Source organism: Sebastes umbrosus, chromosome 8 (assembly GCF_015220745.1).
Source record: "Sebastes umbrosus isolate fSebUmb1 chromosome 8, fSebUmb1.pri, whole genome shotgun sequence".
Lineage (NCBI taxonomy): Eukaryota > Metazoa > Chordata > Actinopteri > Perciformes > Sebastidae > Sebastes > Sebastes umbrosus.
In genome coordinates, this window is record NC_051276.1 from 23,450,019 (window position 1) to 23,473,511 (window position 23,493).

General features: G+C 41.0%; 1 protein-coding gene across 1 annotated transcript in view; it reads left to right on the forward strand.

Moving 5' to 3' along the window:
• The window catches only part of si:dkeyp-14d3.1 (transmembrane protein 132C), a 165,186-nt gene that overhangs the window by 65,614 nt on the left and 76,079 nt on the right, over positions 1-23,493 (forward strand). The window contains exon 3 of the mRNA XM_037778985.1: positions 17,180-17,326. Coding sequence (XP_037634913.1) covers positions 17,180-17,326 — 147 coding nt within the window. The remainder of the gene's footprint in view (positions 1-17,179; positions 17,327-23,493) is intronic.

Here is a 23,493-nt window from a genome sequence, read left to right on the forward strand (position 1 = left end):
AAAATAGTAGCTCATGATGGTTGCACCTTCTGGCGTGACCGGAGCCTTAAGTGTGAGTTGTGTTGGTATTTAATTACTTAGACCTGTAATAGTGAACTTTTGGTTATTTTACAGTATGAAGGCAAGTTTAGAAATTCTCTCTCATTTTAGTCTCCACTAACTCTTGACTGAAATATATTTCATGTCTCTTTAGCAGCAGTTTGTTTCGCACAATGTGTTTTTAGAGCTTTTTTTTAGTGACTGAAAACAGCTGTTGCCTCTCGAAACAAAGCTGATGAGCTGAGTGGTGAAAGTGAACCAAAACAGTAAAGTTGTGGGTCTTATAACTAAAGCAATGAGCTGAAAGTGAGTGAAACACTCCGTAAAGGTGCGGGGTTGAGCTGCAGAGTCGTGTGAAGCTGAGTAGTCAGTTGATCCCATGCCAGTGCAAAAATATTGATTATCGCAGCTTTAACAATAAGTACAGTACTTAAAAAAAACCCTGCAGTAGGCAATATGAGGGGGAATGAGGCATGCCATCCAGCTTGTTGCAAAAAGACCAAAATGCATACCCATTGTTAACCTGCCATTTATCCCCTAGAGTGCGGTGGTGGGGGGTAGGTGGTGGCGGGGGGGGGGGGGTTGTTTAGTTGAATCTGTTAGTCTATTCTACCTGACTCATTGATCTTTTATCTGACTGAGGTTAGTGCAAGTTAGAATCTATGGTCCCAACCATGGCTCTGAAATATCAGTAGCCTGTGCTGTATATTGATAAACCCAGGGCACTGTCCGTGGTGCTGAAGTAGCAGATGGATTTGTAATTGCACCTATAATATATTATATAGGGCTGTTAAAGTTAACGCGATAATAACGCGTTAATGCAAATTTGTTTTAACGCCACTAATTACTTTAACGCATTAATGCAACTTGCAATTTTTAGGCTGTAGCGGGCCGTTTCATAGCTAGAGTGAAGATACTGATATCATATGAAACTAGAAAACCTAAGGAATCCATTGGTACCAACCAGCTTGTCACCAAGGAGGCTAAGTAACGCTCTAAACTTACGCTAAAGGAAAAATTGGCATGGCCATCTTCAAACGGGTCCCTTGACCTCTGACCTCAAGATATGTGAATGAAAATGGGTTCTATGGGTACCCACGAATCTCCCCTTTACTGACATGCCCACTTTATGATAATCACATGCAGTTTGGGGCAAGTCATAGTGAAGTCATCACACTGACACACTGACAGCTGTTGTTGCCTGTTGGGTTTGAGTTTGCCATGTTATGATTCGAATGCAGTACCAGTGAGGTTTTTATTTTAGAATTTGTCATTGTTTTGTGTTGTTAATTAATTTTCAATAATAAATATATACATACATTTGCATAAAGCAAACATATTTGCCCACTCCTGTGTTGATAAAAGTATTAAATACTTGACAAATCTCCCTTTAAGGTACATTTTGAACAGATAAAAAAATATGCGATTAATTTGTGATTAATCACGATTAACTATGGACAATCCTGCAATTAATCGCAATTAAATATTTTTAATAGATTGACAGCCCTAATATTATACAATATATAAACTATATAGGGGGGCGGGGAGAATCAGGAAATAGAGAACCAAAAGACTCGTTCATGGGGCGCTTTGCTAGTCACGAGTGAGCGGAACAAATCTGTACTCTCTGTTTAAAATTTAAAAAATTTAATTTAAATTAAATTAAAAAGAGACGCCCATATACTGTACCTTCCTGAAAGGTTTATGTGGTCTTCTAGTCTAAGTCTGTCTCTTCTTCTTTCATGGTGGAATTCTCTCTGCACAGACCTAGAAAGAAGCCTGTGTTCTTTGCTGCCAGGCTTTTATGTGAAATATGTAAGATCGTAAGATGCTTGAGGGCAGATGTTTATATTTCATATATTCAGAAACTTGGTATAGGGGTGATTACTTTTGTTTCAGCTGCGATTTTAAGACCTGTGTTTTGTCATGCTTCAATCTTCAGTGTTTATGCACGTGCAGGTGATACAAAGAACATGGGCCCTCTCTTTACAATCGCACTGCATTATCAGTGTGTGCGTGTGTGTGTGTGTGTGTGTGTGTGTGTGAGTGTGTGTGTGTGTGTTAGAGTGGGAAACCTGAAGGACACTTGTCCCTGGAGGGATAGCAAAGAGCCTTGTGCCTTAAGAGCTCTAGGGCAGCTGCTCTGACAGGTGAGACCATCAGCTCTCCCCCGCTCTCTGACCACATATACAGGACAAGGACACAACTTACGCTGCCCACTTCAATACAGCGTCACCTGGCCTGTTATAGGCCGTGTCACCTGTCAATCACAGCTGAGTAATGTATTGTCATGGGCACAGGCCAAGGGCACGTTAGCTGTGGTGATAATTAACTCTGCAGAAGACCTTTGAGTCATGTAGCAGGGGTCAGCACACCCCACTGTAACTCTGGCATTAGGTAAGAATTGTCCTCCATGAGGAGCAGCATGATTAAAATGACATACCGCTGGTTTCAGACAGCAGTGGTGGAGTGGAGGGGACAGTGCTCCATCACTTCTTACGAGGGAAGGTCATCTTGTTGTTTGGGATGCAGAAAAATATCTAAAATTAGAGGTATAATTTGAAAAGCTCAGGGCTCATCGTGTCATATTGGCCCAAGATACCTGCAGCGGAGTCAGAATCAGACACCATAAAGATGTCAGAATAAACACTTAGTCGGTGGCTACCATTACCTCCTTGATCGAGGCACATCGCAACTGTGAATATCAGTCTTTTATAAGCAGCTGGGCATTGGTGACATTTAGGACTGTAAGTCAACGTGATAACGTGTTAATGCAAATTTGTTTTAACGCCACTAATTTCTTTAACGCAATTTGCGATTTTTAATTAACCTTTTAAAAGTCTGATGGGCCACCAATCTTTCGGGAGTTGTAGCGGGCTTAGTTTTAAATAAAGAATGAAGGTACTGGTATCATATGAAACTAACAAAACAATGGAATCCATTGGTACCAACCATCTCATACTAGCTTGGAGGAGCGAGGAAAAACTGGCATGGCCATTTTCAAAGGGGTCCCTTGACATCTGACCTCAAGATATGTGAATGAAAATGGGTTCTATGGGTACCCACGAGTGTTATTAATTGATTTCCAATAATAAATATATACATACATTTGCATAAAGCAGCATATTTGTCCACTCCAATGTTAATAAGAGTATTAAATACTTGACAAATCTCCCTTTAAGGTATATTGTGAACAGATAAAAAATGTGCGATTACTAGTTATTAACTATGAACAATCATGCAATTAATCAAGATTAAGTTTAGGCTCCATTTTTTTTTGTAAAGAATGGAATATCTACAAACTATACAGATGCAAACAAAACTTATAACAAACCCATCTAGCATCTTAGACAGTGCCCTAAAGCGTTCACACAGTTAATTTCTAGTTGAAGAGAACGTCCTCAACCCATTTAATTCACCACGTAAACAAGTACCAGTTGGATGACAGGGTTTCATAAATTTAGGTGCCAATTTTCCAGACACGAATAGAGTCTTTAATAGACTACAATGCTTTCTCTCTGTGCAATATTAGGCCGTTAGTGGCTCTCTGTGGTTTTGCATGATTAGGAAAGTCATGTTGTTACATTAGCGCCTGGTGTCTCCTTCTAATCCCATTTGCCTTGTGGTCACAAACAAGGTGCCAGCAGAGCCACTCAGCTGAAGGCACAGGGAATCCATGCTTTATACCAAGCAGCCCTAATTCAATTGACATTACCGGCTGGCTTTAATGGATTTTACCTGGTGAGCCTGCAAATTGAATATTTTAAGGCATATCAACTGCTCCGGAGTAACTGAAGAGAAAGGGTGCAATTTTCATTTTGTGCGCATGTGGTAACGAGACGGTGACATACAGGAGATTCTAATCTATCCCTTGAGTTCAGTTTGATGCGTCTTCGGTAAAGCACTGTCCCTCTCGCCTGTGGTTCGGGCTTTTATCTCCCTCAAGCCATTTGATGTTCTCACCCGCTGCTTTTCGTTACTGGAACACAGACTCACACACACTCTTACACTACCATGCACCACACACACACACATCCTTTTGTACACCTCACCCCGCCCCCTCCCTCGGCTCCAGTCTTTCTGTGAGAAGTCAAACCCTTTGCTGTGTCATCTCATTGAGCTGCCGAGATTGTTATTGTTTTATCTCTCGGCTTGTTGATCTCTGTGCGAGCTGGACGGCCGTCCTTCCCTTGCTCTCTCTGTAAAGGTCAGCGAGCCGAGGATGAAGTTGTGTCGATCAGACGAGTGCCGCAGACTGACAGCTAATTTTCATCAAAGCAACTGTGGGTGAGGGTTGTGGTGAGGGGGGAGGGCGAGACGCAGGACGCCCGGAGGCCTCTCGCCTCTCTGAGGATCCTCCACTACTTATCAGGCTTACTGACTCGCTGTGTGGAGATATGGCCCTGCAGTCTGCTCAGATCTACAATCTACAAGCTCTATGAAAAGTTGCAATTCACATGTAACACCAGCTTAAAAAGAGAGAGGAAAACTGCAAAAAAAACAAAACATAGTGCTGTAACATTTTTCATTTCTAGAGCAGCATCGTCTGATGATCTGCACACTGCAGCCTTTGTTCCTCTCTGTTCATTTTTTGCCCTCTTTCCTCTCCTCTTCGCCGGTATTCTAAACATGGTTTGCATTGATTTATTCTCTTCCACCAATTAAAAGCAATTTTGTGAGCATTAGAGTAAGCCATGCCGGGAGCCGTTTACTGCGGCAGGCTGTTCATTACCTCATTGTGTGTGTGTGTGTGTGTGTGTGTACACGCTCATCTCCGTGTGAACTCCTGGGTGCCTCCGTTACACTCTGAGTGTGTCTGCATGTGCATGAGCCAACGCGTGCCTTTCCATTCATGTTTAGGCATACATGAGCAGATGGGCGCGGGTGTGTGCATCAGAGATTCCCCGCACGTGCAGGGCATTAGTTCTCTGTTCGGAGGCTAAATCCTCATGTTGTTGAAGCGGTGTCAGTTGCCTCTGCCACGACACAAAGCTTATCTTTTAGCAATTCCCGTACCCCCCCATGGGAAGGGGAGACATAGGGGCGGGGGGATGAGGCGATGTGTGAAAGAAGACAGGAAGCTCCTGGCTGGTGTAAATAACCCTGGGCTCTGGAGGAAGGTTAAGAAGCCAACGCCATGCTGTGTTGTCCCTGAAGGACCCAGTTTCCTCTGCAACCACCCTGTCCTCAACAACCTCACAGAGCTCCATGCCATGATGGCATCCCATCAGTGTGTCAGCGCATACAGGTCTCTATTTGTCAGTAACCAGTCGAGGAGCCGTTTTTTAAACTCCAGCAAAACAAAGTGCCAATTCAAACTTCAGGCAAGACTTTTGTCCTCTAACGTGATTGGGAAGATGAAACAGATGTCTTTCATAATGGTTATGCAAAAAACACCTTCCTTGTTTTCTTAAGTTTTCCAATTCACCGCTCTGTCGCCTGTTCATTTCTAGAGTGGAACAATTTCCACTGCGTCAACATGGAATAATTACACCTCTTGTTTGTCAGAATCATGGTGGCAGCATACCAGTTTGCCGTTTCAGTTCAGAGACAACTTGCCGTTGGAAGCCATTTGGCTATTTTCTCAGCCAGAATGCAGCAACAGGAGGCTGAACAACACTACCTAACTTTACATGCAGTGCACATACAGGTGTGCACGCATATTGCATATGAAGAATGCACGTCTGTTGTCATCCAAACTTTTTTATCACATGGGGTAACTATGGTATCCTACTGTAAATGGTAAATTAACTTGCATTTATATAGCGCTTTACATTACATGTCAACATTCACTCATTCACACACACATTCATACACTGGTGGCAGAGGCTAGCATGCAAGATGCCACCTGCTCATTAGGCTCTAATCTAAATACTCATTCACACACCGATGGCACAGCTTTTAGGAGCAATTTGGGGTTAATTGGGCTCTATCTCTGAGCCACAGCCGTTAAATGTAAAACTGAAAAAATACGATATAGATGCTGCAGTAATACAGTCACACATTAACGTTATAGCAGCATCAGACTGTCGTCTTCAACTAAATCTCAGCCTATAGATAAAACAGTTGGTTATTAACAGGTTGGTTATTTACAGACAACACTTAGTCTAACATGATTCAATTATATATGTATAGGAGTCTGGAGAAGCAATATCTGGCCACTGTGTTGGACGGGGAAAGACATGCTGGCGATTAACCTTAATTTATTAAGGTATCACAAACGCTCAAGTTCAGGCAAGGTTGCAAAATAATTATTAGACATTTGTATAAAACAAACATTTGTATAACGGGAGACGAATGCATACGAATTTGACAAAATTACAATCCAAACGTAGGTCAATTGGTATGGGATCGTCAGTTTTCTATCTGCCAAAAGGGGGAGCAGCCTTGTCTTTTTGCGAAGTACCCGTATGTGCTGGTCTTTATTTAATTTGCTAAGAGATGTCCCCTCTCAAAGTAGTGCTAAGATGTTGGATGTTACAGGGAATGGGATAAATGCAAATGCAGATCCCAATGTTTTGCATAAAAAAGTTAACTTTTTTATTCAGATTTAATACACATGGTTTGTGTGTTCTTTATACAACAGTTTTCCTAAAATTAGATGTAAAACAAAATCGCAGTATTTTGGCTGGCTGACAGCATATAGCAATATATTGCATCGTAACCCCTATATCATGATACGTACCGTAGATTTGCCAGATTCTTGCCAATACGCAGCTCTAGTAATGAGCCCTTTGACCAACACACCAGATGAAACCAGAGATGAGGCATCAATGTGTGAGCGGCAGAGCCTTCAACGTAGTTTCCCATTTACTAACTGTCCTCTGGGCATGCAACTATTTATTCCTCCCATTTTCTCAAGACTGGAAATGAAATGAAAAGGAGCAAAAACTGTAGAGAAAAAAAAAAGGAAAACAAGTGTGAGGGTTAATCTCTATCGCCGAAGGCAACGTTGTGACATTATCTCTTCGTCACGGCTTTAACAGGGGCCTATGAGTTTCTGCCTTTCTTTGTTTGAGGATGTGTGCACATACATGTGCAAGCCATACATGCATGAGCACATATGCACATTTGTATATTTGTGTGTGTGTGTGTGTGTAGCAACACATTTCCCTGTGCTTGGCCTGTGTGAGTTTTGCTGTTGTGCTCAAAATGAAAGGCATCATGTTTACCTACACACACACACGCACAATTAGCCTGCGGCTGCCTGCCTGCCCCCATGCAGGGAGAGTGGAAATACACACTTCCCAGCAGCCTTTGTTGAGCCCCACTATCTGCTCACTCTAAATCAGCTCCTCTCAAATACAATTTAATATCATCCAAACATGTTGGTGCAGTGGTTAGCGCTGTCGCCTCACAGCAAGAGGGCTGAGGTTCGAATCCGGCTTGGGGCCCTTCTGTGTGGAGTTTGCATGTTCTCTCCGTGTTAGCGTGGGTTTTCTCAGGGTTCTCCAGCTTCCTCCCACAGTCCAAAGACATGCAGGTTAGGTTAATTGTTGACTCTGAATTGCCCGTAGGTGTGAGAGTGAATGGTTGTCTGTCTCTATGTGTCAGCACTGTGATAGTCTGGCGCCCAATGTCAGCTGGGATCGGCTCCAGCACCCGTGTGACCCCGAGTGGGATAAGTGGTTACGGATGGAAGAGTTGATACTGAAATTCACCTGCTAGAGGAACCATTTCACAAACCCTCAAACTAACTAACTGCAGTCAGTCATGTCGCATTAATGAAAAGAGACATTCTTCAATGTGTTGAATTAAATTACAGTCTGTTAGATTGAAAAAACATTTTATCTGATGGAACAGGAGAGGGAAAGTCTTAAATTATCTCACATCCGAGTATTATTGACTGTTTCTATTTCTCTCTGCCGCTTGTTTTCCCACTCCCGCGTTCACGGTTTCCCCCTCTCGCTGTGCTCTTGAATGTCGTGAAAATCCAATTAGGTGGACACATTCTGCGAGAACACCACAAATCTGCGCTCCATGATAGCAATCATATGAATCCTTCAAATGGGATTTTCGATGCGCCCCCTCTCGTTGCTCACACCGTGTCTACACAAAAGATAGAGTAATTGGCAAACAGATCTCCATACAAAACGTGTTTCCCATCTCTTTTATGGCCACTCAGCATAACAATGGGTACTTCTCTAATCTCTGCTGTGTGATTCAGAAATGAAAAGCCAATGAAATGTGTCTCCAGGCATGTGGGGGGAACATGACTGCTACTGTTGGTAGAGCATGTTACCAGCGCTTAGTGGCTCCTCAATAGAGTGGTACAGGAATGACTAATAAAACTTGGAAATGAGTCAGCATTTTTGCACTTCCGGTTCCCTCGTCTGGAAGTCAATGGGTTTTTTCAATGGATTTTTAGTAGGGCTGTCAATCGATTAAAATATTTAATCGCGATTAATCGCATGATTGTCCATTTTTTATCTGTTCAAAATGTACCTTAAAGGGAGATTTGTCAAGTATCTTATACTCTTATCAACATGGGGGTGGGCAAATATGATTGCTTTGTGCAAATGTATGTATATAGTCAAAACAATCACAAATATTGTCCAGAAACCCTCACAGGTACTGCATTTAGCATAAAAAATATGCTCAAATCATAACATGGCAAACTGCAGTCCAACAGGCAACAACAGCTGTTAGTGTGTCAGTGTGCTGACTTGACTATGACTTGCCCCAAACGGCATGTGATTATCATAAAGTGGACATGTCTGTAAAGGGGAGACTCGTGGGTACCCATAGAACCCATTTTCATTCACGTACTGTATCTTCAGGTCAGAGGTCAAGGGACCCCTTTAAAATGGCTTCTTGCCAAAATTGATCCTAACTTTGGGGTGTTATCCTTTGCGACAAGCTAGTATGTCATGGTTGGTACCAATGGATTCCTTAAGTTTTCTAGTTTCGTATGATATCAGTATCTTCACTAGCTTTAAATCTGAGCCCACTACAACCCAAAACAAGCTTAAGAGATTTTAACGTTTTGTTCTACGACATAAAATACACCAGTAAATATCCCACTCGTGAATTTTGAAGCTTTTATGTGTCCTAAAAAAGGCGGTTAAATGAGACTACAAAACGCCTTCACGCTGACTTGTCCGCCTTTACAGCCTCGTTGTTTATACTCGCGCTCATGCGACCGTGGTGTAGTTTGTTTATAGCCTAACGTTAGCTTTTTACTTCTGGCAATTGCATTTACGCTTCAAAAATCATAAAAAAATATGTTCATTAGAGATTATCTTGCTGAACAAAACGTGTTAGTATCATAAATGTTTGTTTGCCAAAGAGCTTATTTTCTGAAATAATCCAAAATCCAATGGAACAATCCTATTGGCTTTTTGTCGAGGGAACCAGGGAGATGCTAACTTCCTGGTCGGCCTACAGAAACACATCATCCCTGCAGCACTCTATTGACGCATGAGCTGCAGGCACATAATTGTCTAATATATTGCATAGTTTTTAAAATATGGCTGTCTATATGCTGCAATGAATGTTAATATTTCTAAATGCTTTCTTATCATTCACGTTGACATTATGTTGCTTACAAAGAAGGAGCAAATGAACAATTCAGGCGAAGAGAAAAGGCTGATGTGAGGCTGATGGAGTGAGGATATTATGTTTACCTGACCATGCTTATAGCCAGCAGACAGTGAAAGCCAGTAGACAGTGAAAGCCTCGTCATGGTCTCTCATGCTTATATTACAGTTTTCATAAAGGGACTCAAAAGTGCTGCATCAGTGCATTATATAATAGGATAACAACAGAGTGATTTAAATATTCAATTCAATTCAAAATACTTCATTCGTCCCTCAAGTGGCAACATGCGTGCCTTGAATTGGTCCTTGAGGGACGAATACAGTAGTTTGAATTGAATAGAATTAAATATTTCACTGTTTTTGTCCTATTAACATGTCATGATGATTTTAACTGTTCAGAGCCTCTGAGCTCCTGTACGTCTACAGTCGGTACTCGTCCTCTTGTAATCTATAGTATCTGTTTTCCTCCTCTGTTGAATAGTCGAGATGAGCAGTACGGCACATTGATTTAAGTAACTGCAGAGTGCACAGTCATGGTCTGTGCCTGCAAACACACTGACTCAGGCACTCAGCCTCTCCTCTAACCTGCCTTTTCTTGCTCACTGTTTTTCTATCTACCTAAACTCCTCCTCTGTCTCTTGTCCTTTTCTTTTTGAAAAGAAACAAGTCTACAGCCATGCCATCGTCTCTGTAAGGCTGTACTTAAACACAGCGTTTTTTTAATACAAACATGCTCACAATACAACGTATCCTCATACAACGGTTTGAATGATATCTTACGAAAAGATATTCCTCATTTTCCTACGAATGTCCACTAACACGTGATGCACGTGTCAATTTCCGCTCAATACATGCAGACAGTCTTTTTAAAATATACTTCTGTCTTCACAGGAAACAACTTGGTTAGTTTAAGCAACAAAGCTACTTAGTTAGGTTTAGGAAAAGATTGACTTGATTAAGTTTCGGTAAAAAAACAACTTAGTTAGGTTTAAGCAACAAAATGACTTAGTTAGGTTTAGGAAAAGATCGACTTGGTTAGGTTTAGGCAACAAAATTACTTAGTTAGGTTTAGGAAAAGATCGACTTGGTTAGGTTTAGGCAACAAAATTACTTAGTTAGGTTTAGGAAAAGATCGACTTGGTTAGGTTTAGGCAACAAAATTACTTAGTTAGGTTAGGAAAAGTCAAGGAGTCACCATCACAAAAGCCATTCGGACACATTTTCTGACCATGAATGTCTGTACAAAATGTTGTGCCAAGAACTTATATACATACTTAGACCTTCTGGTGGCATTCGATGAAAAGTCACGAGTCATTGGGATGCATCGTCTCGGTAAAATGGAAATCTGTACCAAATTTAATGACAATCCTTCCAATAGTTGTTGAGATACTTCGGTCAAAGTGGTGGGCCAGCGCCACATTGCACATCCTTGCAGCTAGAGTGGCAATCTAACTCGCATGCATTAATCAGCAAGCAGGCACACATCCCAGCTCAATGCTGTCTAATAGCTAAGAGGGGGGGGGTTGGTGGGGTAAATCCATCAATAATACCACAATGTATTAACACCGGACCCCTTGCACACACTCTCAGACACACACGAACACAAAATCAGTAAAAGAAAAAGCATTGAAAATCCTTTTTACGACTTTGCAAAAGTTTCCATGTCTTATGGTACATTGCAGAAATAAAATCAGTCTGTTTTGATGTGTCGCTTCGGAATTGGGAGTGTAGGCGTTTGGCTTGATTTATTTTTTGTTTGCCACTGTGTGTTTGTGTGTGTGTTCGTTCCAGTGTCTGCTCTTGCAGCAGTTATGGTCTGTGAAGCAGCAGACCCGTAGATGAGCGCGGTGCTTTACACTGTTCCATTAGCCGTCAACCACAAACCATCACAAAGTGCTGTCCTCCCGCTGTCTCTCTGCTACCCCCCCTCCACACTGCAGCTTCTCTCTTTTCCCCCGTTCCCCACTGAGCCGTTGCATTCCCTGCACACTGTTTATGTAGGCGGGATGGCACAATAAAACAGGGAAACGCTTCCTTTGGGAGAGGCTGATTGTGGATGCATATGGGCCTCAGAGGAGTCAGTGGAGGGAAATGGTCAGAACCAAACCCTGTGATGCATGTGAGCCAGATGGAAGCAGGCCACAGAGGTAACTGGAGTGCAGCTAAGGTCGCTGGGACACAGACCACTGGTTGGGGACTCCCACTGTCACCCAGCCTCGACCTTATTGGATTTCTCCGGAAATGTTTATTCCTTTCACTGCCCCGCTGAGAAGTAGCTCTCACTTATCTCATCACTATTTATTAAGGGAGCCCCTGAGGAGTCCAGGCTTACAATCGTGTGTGAGGGAAGAGAGAGAGATAGTAGAGGGACAGAGTTATAGAAGAAGATAGAATATACAGTAGTTGCAGCATGATTGTCTTCACCTTTTATCCAAGAAAGGGTTGTGACGACATGAAACGGCATAAGAATCTGGGGTGGACCACTCTGTGCTCTCTGATTGCCTCTGTACTACCTGCACCATTTCCTTTTGTTCGGCTCAGACTCACTATGATGCCGATGAATACTCGTATGATTTCTGACAGTTTTGGAGGAGTTACTTCCAGCGTGACTTTAAACTGTCAGCTAAACGCTGTTGCCTTTTTTCACCGTTCCCTCTGTGGGCCATTGTGTCTTAACTTCCCCCCATAGTTGTGCAATACTTGATATTCAGAACAGCCAGTCAGGATTGAAGCTCGGCGGCCTCACAGGAGACCTATTCAGAGGCCGAGGAGGGCCCAGGTGTATTGATACAAAGTGTTCCCTCCTCCTTCATTTTTCGTGGGGGGAGCCAGCTTGTCAAACTTTGAGGAGAGTTTGACACAGTTGTCGCCTGGATTGCCCTCGCCTTCACTCTTTATTTGTGACCTGGAATGCCACCCAACAGACTGATACAGTTTAATTGTATTAAATGTGTACACAAGACTGCAAGATTAAGGAAAGTATATAATAATACAGCTACCTGAAGCATAAAGGACACATTTTCTACAAGACTTTTTTACGAGCCATACTGCCGACATGGCTCGAGGTATGGCAATGTCATTTTGTCGGATGGTCTGTCGGTCAGTCCACCACTTTGGTCCAGACTGACATATCTCAACAACTATTGGATGGAAGCCCATGAGATTTTGTACAGTCATTCATGGTTCCCAGAGGATGAATCCTACGGATGTTGGTGATACCCTACCCCTTCCTGTAGCGTCACCAGCGTGATGACATTTTTGTTTTTTACTGAGCATGTCTTGACAAATATTGGAAGGATTAACATGGACCTTGTACAGACATTCATGGTCTCCAGGGTATGAATCCTGGTAACCACCAAAATAAGTTACCTTTTGACTTTTCCTGAAGCACAACCAGCAGCTAGGGCTGCACGATTTTGAAAAAATATACAATTGCGATTATTTTGACTGATATTGCAATTGCAATATGATTTGTGATATTAGATGTATTCATCACCGCCTAAGCAGCATATGAATGTTGTCAAGGTAGCGCTTTAACAACTGTACGTACTGTTTGGTAGATTCATGCATGACAATGCATATTTTATAAACTGATTATGTTTGAAATATAAATTCTTGATCTGAAAAATAAATAGTAATTGTAATTATCAGATAAATACAATGGAAGTAAAAGTACAATACCTTTCACTAAAATGTAGTCGAGTAGAAGTGTAAAGTAGTATAAAATGGAAACACTCAAGTTAAGTACCTCACATTTGTACTTAAGTACAGTAATTGAGTCATTTCACAACTGAGTTTTGCTAAATATGAAGATTGCTATATTTTTAGGAGCTGGTCTATTTGAAGGCTGGTTAAGGTTACAACATGAATCTAATAGTCATTATTGGATGACTGCTATTTAACCTGCAGGAGACTCCTTCGCTGGCTGGTTATGAGGGCCAAATTGACCATCAAGTCAATAAAAGACACTTCAACCATACTCTAACACCTACTCAGAAAGCTTGGATATGGTCGGTGGAGTAATGACTGGCTCCCCTCTGAGACTCGACTGTGTTTAAAACATTCTGAAGCCTCACTGGAAACCGCTGATAGACATCCTGGTCAGTGAAGTGTAAAGAAACCAGATACAAGACCCCGCTGCTCCCACAGGGACCCGAGGAGGACTGTGCATGAGCTCTTTGTGTTACAGTTGTATGCTCACTGCCAGTAAGTTCCTCCTCAGCACTTCCTTTCACTCCGGCTTGAACAGCGGCTCTTCCATTTAGTGGGGGGAAAAAATCCACCCTTGGTTTGACACTGTAAGCTTTTATTTAGTGATGTCCTGTGTATTTCAGCATTTGTACTGGTTTAAGATGAAGTGTTGTAATTTACTTTTTAGTGTAGCCACTTCTCCACCTGTCCAAGCTAAAGTAGGCAGGTTGAGGTGATTTCCTGCTTTTCCAATATGTTTAAGTTTAGCAAGCAGGTTGTTGTTACTTTCAGCCAAAGGTGGATGAAAGGGAACACATAACCACTGTGAACACTGGGGACTTTTGAGGTTGCAAATATATATCTCGTGGCTGCGTTGTATTATAAGCCATAGATCCTACTGTAGTGGGAAAAATCAGCAGCCTATATGTTATTTGGTATCAAACCCTGTTTAATAATTTATTTTCAGTCAATTATTTATCCAAATTAATTTGTTTTTTTATTCTGTTCCATTATGTTCACCCATTTGAGCACAGAGCGCTCCTCAGTACACAACTATGAATATGAGATGTTTTAATTTCAGTAAACCCGTAACCTTTTAACGGTCACCCTCTCTGGTCAGGAGCATTAAACCAAACTAAACACACCTGTGGGTGCAACATCACTCCCTGCACACACAGTTATACTGCGCTCTTTTTTCTACGGACTGCAAAGGAACCAACTCCACTGCTGAGTGATGTTGAATGGTTCAAGGTTTGCTTTCGTTCATAAACAGAATATTTTGTTGTTGTTGTCAGATGGAACAGTAACCTTACAGTTCACCTCACGTCACGAAAGTTGTGAAAGAAAGCAAAGATTGTTCGGGGGTCCAGCATTTGGTCACGTCTCTCAGCCAAGTCGTGGCAAGAATTTATTCACTCTATGATTGCCAACGCTGACACTGATCTCATCTCAAAAGGACACAAATATTGTGTAGTCTGATCATAAGACTAAATGTGTGATGCTGTGGCAAAATCTATAAATGTCTGCGGGCTTTTATTCATAGAAGAACAACAGAGAGGGAAGCAGCTTGCTAAAAGACATCGAATCATATTGGAAAGACTGCGACACAAAAAGATGATTACAAACACATTCCGCCTGACCCTTAGGTGTAGTGTTTATCTTAATTCCTATAGAGAGGGGAAGCATACCATCTGCCATATTACCCATTTTCACTTCACACATAACCCCCCATCACAACATAACATTACATCAAAGGAAGAAGCTTGACTGGAGAGGGCAGATATATTCATTGGCGCACAGAGAGGCAATCGCATAGTGCATGTTAAAGTGGAGCAACAAATTCAAGATGAAAGCAAAGTCCTATCTTTGGTCTCATCTGCCAACCTGGTATGGATTGGATTGGGAAAGTGATTGGGCCTTCTTTTATAATTTAGTCTTCTCTTCAATCCTGGAACTTCACTGTCACCCTCAGACAAAATCACACGGTTCCCATGTTATGGAACATTAGTCTTAATCTATTTTACGTCAACACTTTCACCCTTACATCCCTCTCTGTGGATACAGTAGATATACTTTACAATATGGGATACCTGTGAGGGAGATTTTCATTTACAGTTTTTATGGACATTTTCCTCCTTTGTAGTCCATCGAGCCAAGGACATTGATGCTGTAATTTTGCCGCAGTCAAAGAAACCTTTTCATAATGTCCTTTTCAGCCTGCGAGAGAGATAATCTATTACGGAGAGGAGTGGCATAATGGGATGGTCATCCAACTTATACGGCACCCTGATTTTATGGGAAACAGCACATTTACAATGGATGGCAGATCTCAAAGTGACTTCGTGATTAGTTCATTTTGGCTTTAAGCTCTATTTGGAGTAAAAATAAATTGATTTTAGCAAAGATGTACAAAAACGGGGGCTGGGAGGATATAATCTATCGATACGATACTATCGATACTTGGGTGCCGATTCGATATGTATTGTAAGTATTGCGATTCTACAAGTATTGCGATGCTTTATTACAATTTATTGCCATTTTTGTTAACTTGTTTAACACTACACCATGGGAAAAAGTTGAATCATTCACTTTTAGGGACTTTTACTTTGGAAAATATCTAAATTAATACAATACAAATGTTTGATTTTCAGCATGTATGTAGTCAGAGATGTCCTGAAGTCAAATACATATATCAGTCATTGTCAGGCATTATTTATTATTTTATCCAGCAACCCAAAAATCAAAGAATAAAGACATTTCCCTCACAAATTAGTGGTATTTTCTTTTTAATTTGTAAGGAACATGTAATGTTTTATACTTCTGGTTAATATAATCCAATTAATCTTATTTCCATATATGTATTTTGTATATACAGTTCCCTTTGTAAACACCTTATTTTGAAAACCAAACATAGTCTCACGTGTATACTTCCGCTTGCCAAGTCTGTCTCTAGCTCTCCCGTCAGCTCCGTTCTCTTTATACATCCATGGTCAGCTCCATCGGGGCCGTTTGAATGCATTTAACATAAATGTCAGTATGTGGGTGCTCTACAGTTGTAGCGTCGGCTGATTTGACCACGGAGATGAGAGTGATGACTGACTTGACCGCACGTTACCGCAACACAATAACGTTTTCTGGCCATGACAGAGTTAGCATGCAGCTTTAGCCATCATGTCTAGCTCTGCTTTTCCTGGCAAAGTGTGAAACCCAAAGTTTTTCCATACTTTACTGTATGTGTAGTGTTTAGATTTAAAATGTGAGGGTGCAGGTCGTATCCACGGAAATCCTCTGCCATTTTCTGCTTTGTTGTTTCGGCTCGCCGCGGCCGGCTGCAGTTTGTTTTGGTGACAGATACGGAACGGATATGATGTCATGTTACTCTGACTACAACAGTAAAAGCAGTGACTTCCTTCTGCCTCCGCATAAACTCAAATGAAGCAAATATATCGATTCTGGCATTAAAAAAATTAATTTCAAAATTGTAAAAAAAAAGATTGCAATACATAGGTGAAACTATTTTTTCCCCCACCCCTAACAACAACATGTATCAGACTGTTTAGGATGTACTAACTGTGCATTAAAATAGCAGCTGTTTGCTGTGATTTGATTGACCGGTGGAACACATGAGATAACGCACATGTTAAAACAGCCAATTGTCCTCTTGGGGAACAAAGACACCGGATCAAAACCGAGATAACAGCTGGGACATCTTTTGAAGACAAGATACTGCAGTGAACCATCTGGATAATGTAATGCTAGACAGAATGAAAAAAAAAATCATTGTCTGTGTGGACGCAGCTGCCATGCATGGATCAGCTGGATACATCCAATGACTCACTGAAATGAGAATCTTCTTGGTAACAATCTTTCGGCCTAATGATTTCATAAACATGTCTTTTCTTTCTCCACAGAGTGAAGTTGAAAGAAGGAGTGACGTTTCTCGGGGCTCGTCCCAGCAATCCCACTCAGTGGATAGTTAGCCAGGATGTGAGGAGCGAAGGCCACCGAGTGGTGACTCTCCACTGCCGCAGGAAGGAGTCCGGCTACGATCAGCAAAGGTCAGCAGATAAATTACTTCATTTTAAAGGAATACGCCAAGTATTTGGGAGATCGACCCATTGGTTACTTTTCCTCAGTAAAGTGATAAGAGGAACCTGCGTGCATTGATATTTTTGGTCACTTTGGAGCAGTGCAACAAAACACAGCATTGACATATTATTATCTCATAAAGGTGATAAGATGAACACTGAAGAATCATGTTGTAGTCCAGCACAGTTGCACAGCAGTTTGTGTACATAGACAAAAAAAATAAAAAAAATTCTGTGATGGTCAGCACAAAATCAATTCATATGTAGTCAGGGTGTATGGATTGGTAAAAAACACAGGACTTTTGCCCAGGAGACCGGTGTTTGTGTCCCGTGTGAAACCACAAGTCAAAGTTGATTTATTTGTCACATAACTTCCGCACTTCCCGGTATTATTTTAACCCAAACCACGATCTTTTCCTAAAGCTAGCTAGGTAGCTTTGTTGCCTAAACCTAACCAAGTCGAACTTTTCCTAAACCTAACTAAGTTGTTTTATTTTGAAAAGACCGGAGCGGGAATTGACACGTGCGTCATATGTTGCTGGATGTTTGTAGGAAAACGCACGAAAAATACATTTTTTGAAAGTTGTGACTACTTCTCGAACTGCCATGAGACTGTGTTGTGTAGTCAGTAGTCATTTTTTCCATTGTTGATATAAAAACGCATATGCATTGCACACGCGTATATCCATCTGATCTTTACTGATATTTAGTTGTATAAAGTCTCCTATACAGGCCACTATTTTTACATTTAGTTGGCAGATATCATTCTTTTGTTGTCTGCTTTTTAGTAATATTATTTTATATTTATGCAAAAAAACAGCTACAATACATTTTACAGCTGCTACAAATTCTCAGTCTCTCCCTCTTGTGATACTCAACCACTGAGTTAGACCCATCACTTAGACTGAGTAGTGGTTCAATCTCCTAAAACCTTTTTATAGTCCTTTACATTACCATCATTTTAGAAATTGTTTTCGCTGATCGTTCACATTTTGCTAGAAATACACAGGAACTGATGCATAGAGTGAGAGTGATGGTCCCTCTGCTGAAATGACACACTTGACTTGACATAAAGGCCATGGGATAAGTCTGTTCAGACCACTGTAGGGAGGGAGAAGTTAACAGACCACAGCGGTATCTCCTCTTTCTCTCTCTTCATCCTCAACCCTCCTTCTTTTTTATTTTAATACTTATTTTCTCCGCCGTCCATATCCTCAAAGTTGTTTTGGTCATTTCCAATCTGTATTCACGTCCTTAAACTAATCTTGCAGATAGGGAAGTGATTGCCAGCACTGGGAAAAAAAAAGGTTGCTGTGTTAATTAAGTGCTGATTGAAGGCCTTTGTGTGTTTTAATGGTTTTTCCTTCTCGGATCAGGAAGTAGTTTTAATAGATCTGACTTTCTAGTGACAGGTGTAATTTTATGGATTAGGGGCAGATTTGGGGTTTGGTAAAGCTCCACTTATTTGCTCTTTAGCTTTCGTTCCACTTAGCAGATTCTAAACCACTCCCTTAAGAAAACAGGACACTTGACATTGCAACTGCAACTTTATAATCAAAGTCGTGAAGGGGCTTATTTAAGTGTAGAGCAGTCTAAACATATGTAATTTGAATCTGTTGGTACAGTCATTTGCTTAGACATGCTGCTATTAGTGGATCTGCTAGGAGGAATGATTGCAGCGTAACTGCAATGCACACAGGGCGTTAAATAAAGATATATGGGCCTGCCTTTGAACGGCTGTAAAATCAGAAGCAGCTAATAAAAGATTTTCTTTAATAGACGTCTCATACAGTTATTTGTTGTGTGATACTGCAGAGCTACGTTCAGACCGGCAGCTCAGTTGTGCCATGGTGGTTGCTGATGGTTACACTCAGATCTCGGTGGCGTGTTTTTTTTTTTAACGTGGGTTTAATATTTCCACTTCTCAGAACATACAGTGCAACTTTATTAGAATTTATTAGCAGTCGGTTTCAAACACGAGCTGCCCTAGGAGCTCAAAGTCGCCTCCGCTGTGAAACTTCTTTTCATAACTTCCATTCAGTCGTGTAAGAAGGTTTAACAGCTCGGTCTTATAAACACAAAGGTACCGGCTGCCTGGAAATATACAGGGATGTAAAAAAAGGTGTTGATAATAATTTGTATCTGCCTCATCCACTACGGAAGCCCTGAAAGGCAAGCAAGATTTTTTTTTTCTCGTGATCCATTTTCTAAGTCTGATCTAAATTATTTTCTCTCCCGTGTTCATGACTTAAGAAAGTCAGAAAAAAAAAAACGGCAAATTAGCGCCGATTAAAATACATTTCTGGCCAAAAAAAAAGACATGACAGTAATGTTACATAATTCGCTAATAGACAATATAAGGTTAGACCATTTCACAGTTGTGAACACACACATTCCAAATGTGTCCCAGTTTATTTCCTGTTACAGTGTATGTGAATGACATAACTGACAGGAAGTAAACATGGACCCAAGCAACCCCAACAGTAACTTAGAAAAATCAGCCTGAATTTTTATTATTGAAGCAAAGCCGTTGAAAGGGTCTACAGACGTAGGCAAAGTTGTTGGTAACGTTCCGTTAAAGAGAAAAAAACCCACAATGGTCACTGAAATAACTTGAAACTGACAAAAGTAATAATAAATAAAAATTCACTGAAAATTAACTAATGAAAATCAGATATTGTTTTTGAATTATGGTTCAGCAGAATCATTTAAAAAAACAAACTAATGAAACTGGCCTAGACAAAAATGATGGTAACATTAACTTAATATTTTGTTGCACAACCTTTTGAGGCAATCACTGCAATCAAGTGATTTCTGTAACTCTCAATGAGACTTCTGCACCTGTCGACAGGTATGTTGGCCCACTCCTCGTGAGCAAACTGCTCCAGCTGTCTCAGGTTTGAAGGGTGCCTTCTCCAGACAGCATGTTCCAGCTCCTTCCACAGATGTTCAATAGGATTTAGATCAGGGCTCATAGAAGGCCACTTCAGAATAGTCCAATGTTTTGTTCTTAGCCATTCTTGGGTGTTTTTAGATGTGTTTTGGGTCATTATCCTGTTTGAGGACCCATGACCTGCAACTGAGACCAAGCTTTCTGACACTGGGCAGCACATTTCGCTCCAGAATGCCTTGATAGTCTTGAGATTTCATTGCACCCTGCACAGATTCAAGACACCCTGTGCCAGATGCAACAAAGCAGCCCCATAACATAACCGAGCCTCCTCCATGTTTCACATTAGGTACAGTGTTCTTTTCTTTGGATGCTTCATCTCTTCGTCTGTGAACATAGAGCTGATGTGACTTGCCAAAAAGCTCCAGTTTTGTCTCATCTGTCCAAAGGACATTCTCCCAGAAGCTTTGTGGCTTGTCAATATGCATTTTGGAAAATTCCAGTCTCGCTTTTTTATGATTTGGTGTCCTCCTCGGTTGTCTTCCATTAAGTCCACTTTGGCTCAAACAGTGACGGATGGTGCGATCTGACACTGATGTACCTTGACCTTGGAGTTCACCTCTAATCTCTTTGGAAGTTGTTCTGGGCTCTTTGGTTACCATTCGTATTATCCGTCTCTTCAATATGTCATCAATTTTCCCCTTGCGGCCACGTCCAGGGAGGTAGGCTACAGTCCCATGGACCTTAAACTTCTGAATAATATGTGCAGCTGTAGTCACAGGAACGTCAAGCTGCTTGGAGATGGTCTTATAGCCTTTACCTTTAACATGAAGGTCTATAATGTTCTTTCTGATCTCCTAAGACAACTCTCTCCTTAGCTTTCTGTGGTCCATGTTCAGTGTGGTACACACCATGATACCAAACAGCACAGTGACTACTTTTCACCCTTTAAATAGGCAGACTGACTGATTACAAGTTTGAAGATACCTGTGATGCTAATTACAGGACACACCTTAGTTTAATATGTCCCTATGGTCACATTATTTTACATCTTTTCTAGGGGTACCATCATTTTTGTCCTGGCCAGTTTCATTAGTTTGTTTTTTAAAATGATTCTGTTGAACCACAATTCAAAAACAATATCTGATTTTCATTAGTTCATTTTCAGTAAATTTTTATTTATTATTACTTTTGTCAGTTTCAAGTTATTTCAGTGACCATTGTGGGTTTTTCTCTCTTTAACGGAACGTTACCAACAACTTTGCCTACGTCTGTATATGTACCTTGTGTTTAGAGTGCAAAACTCACCTGGAAGAAAACCTAAATGCTTAATCTTATTTAAAACATGGGGTAGTGGTGCACGCTGGTGGTCAAACTAAGTATTAAAACAACAAACACCTAGAAAAATCAGCCTATCTTCCACCTGTTTTCACTAAGAGGCAAAGAAAAAAATAACTTAGAAAAATCAGCCTGTAATTATTTTTTCCTCACCTGTTTCACAGAAAGAAAAAAAAAAGAACTTAGAAAGAATATCCTGGCAAAACATTTCTTTTTTACCTGTTCTTAAGTCATAAACACCATATAACACAGGAGAGGAAATAAGAAATATCAGATTTAGAAAATGGACCAGAAAAAAAATGTTCTCGCTTGCCTTTCAGAGCTTCCGTACCCACCCTCTTTTAATTGACTTAAAAATAATGTCCAGAATATCGTGACTGAATAAAACCCTAAAAGCACATCAGGAGCTACAACTGTAAGATGAAAATGATTTGTGTTATCAGATTTGTTGCCATACACATCCGATTTTATATGTTTGTTTTATATAATAGTAAGCTTGAATGCTGAAAGCCATTTTGGTTCTCTTTGGCAGCTGGTGTCAGCAGTTTCTCTGGAAATGGAAATTCAGTAAGCAAGAACGTGTTTAAGGGTGTTTTTTTTGTGGAATAAAATTTTCTCTTAAAATCCCCAAACAGTACTCGCCAGCCTGAATATGTGAGGGGGATGGCCGAGTTTGTCCGAGATGAATTCTTGGCCTTTAACAATACATTATGCCTGCGTGTGGCTGTAAGCGGAGCTGCAGCAACAACATAAAAAGGAGCTTTCAGCAAACTGCAGCATTGAGCAGCAACACTTGGCTGCTGACTCCTCCTTGCCGTTCTCCCCCTTTATGCAGGTGTTTTTCTCCCTGCTCTGTCTCACGACCTCACCTTCTCTGTCGCACACACACACAGATGTGCTCCGTTACTGTAGAAAAATCATGTTTTATTGATTTACTAAGTGGAGGAGCCAGAGACAAGAGTGAGCATATTTAGTCTAATCCCTGCTGTTTGGGCCATGTACGATGGACTGCTCCTTAATCCCCAAAGCTGTCAAAGTCACTTCACAGAGGAGACCAAAGACGCCCTGTGATGGCTATACAATACACAATGCTCCAATTTTTCTTTCGTCTTGTCCTCCCCGCTCCCAGTCATTTCAATGAAGCTCTTTTAGGAGGGGATTAGACGCAGCTATCTCATCTGTTGGGCTGTCAGTCAGCCTACTTTCTTCTTTTCTGCTTCATCCTTGAGGATAGGAGGATGATGAGGTGTGTGAATGCAGCAGGTTAAACATTTGGATCCTGTTTGCATCTTAATTCATTTTTTTTTTGGGCTGCCAAAGTTAAAGCGATAACACGTTAATGCAAATTTGTTTTAACGCCACTAATTTCTTAAAAGAAACTTGAGTTTTTTAGGCTGTAGCGGGCTCAGTTCTAAAGCTAGAGTGAGCTACAGGAAAATATTGGTACGAACCATGTTCATGCTCCAAACTTACGCTAAATGTTGGCGAGGAAAAACTGTCATGGACATTTTCAAAGGGGTCCCTTGACCTCTGACCTCAAGATATGTGAATGAAAATGGGTTCTATGGGTACCCACGAGTCTCCCCTTTACAGACATGCCCACTTTATGATAATCACATGCAGTTTCGGGAAAGTCATAGTCAAGTCAGCACACTGACACACTGACAGCTGTTGTTGCCTGTTGGGCTTGAGTACTATGTTATGATGTGAGCATATTTTTTTGCTAAATGCAGTACCTGTGAAGGTTTCTGGACAATATTTGTCATTGTTTTGTGTTGTTAATTGATTTCCAATAATAAACATATACATACATTTGCATAAAGCAAGCATATTTGCCCACTCCCATGTTGAAGATGGAAGTGTATTTTGAAAAGACTGTATGCTTGTAATGAGTGGAAATTAACAATTG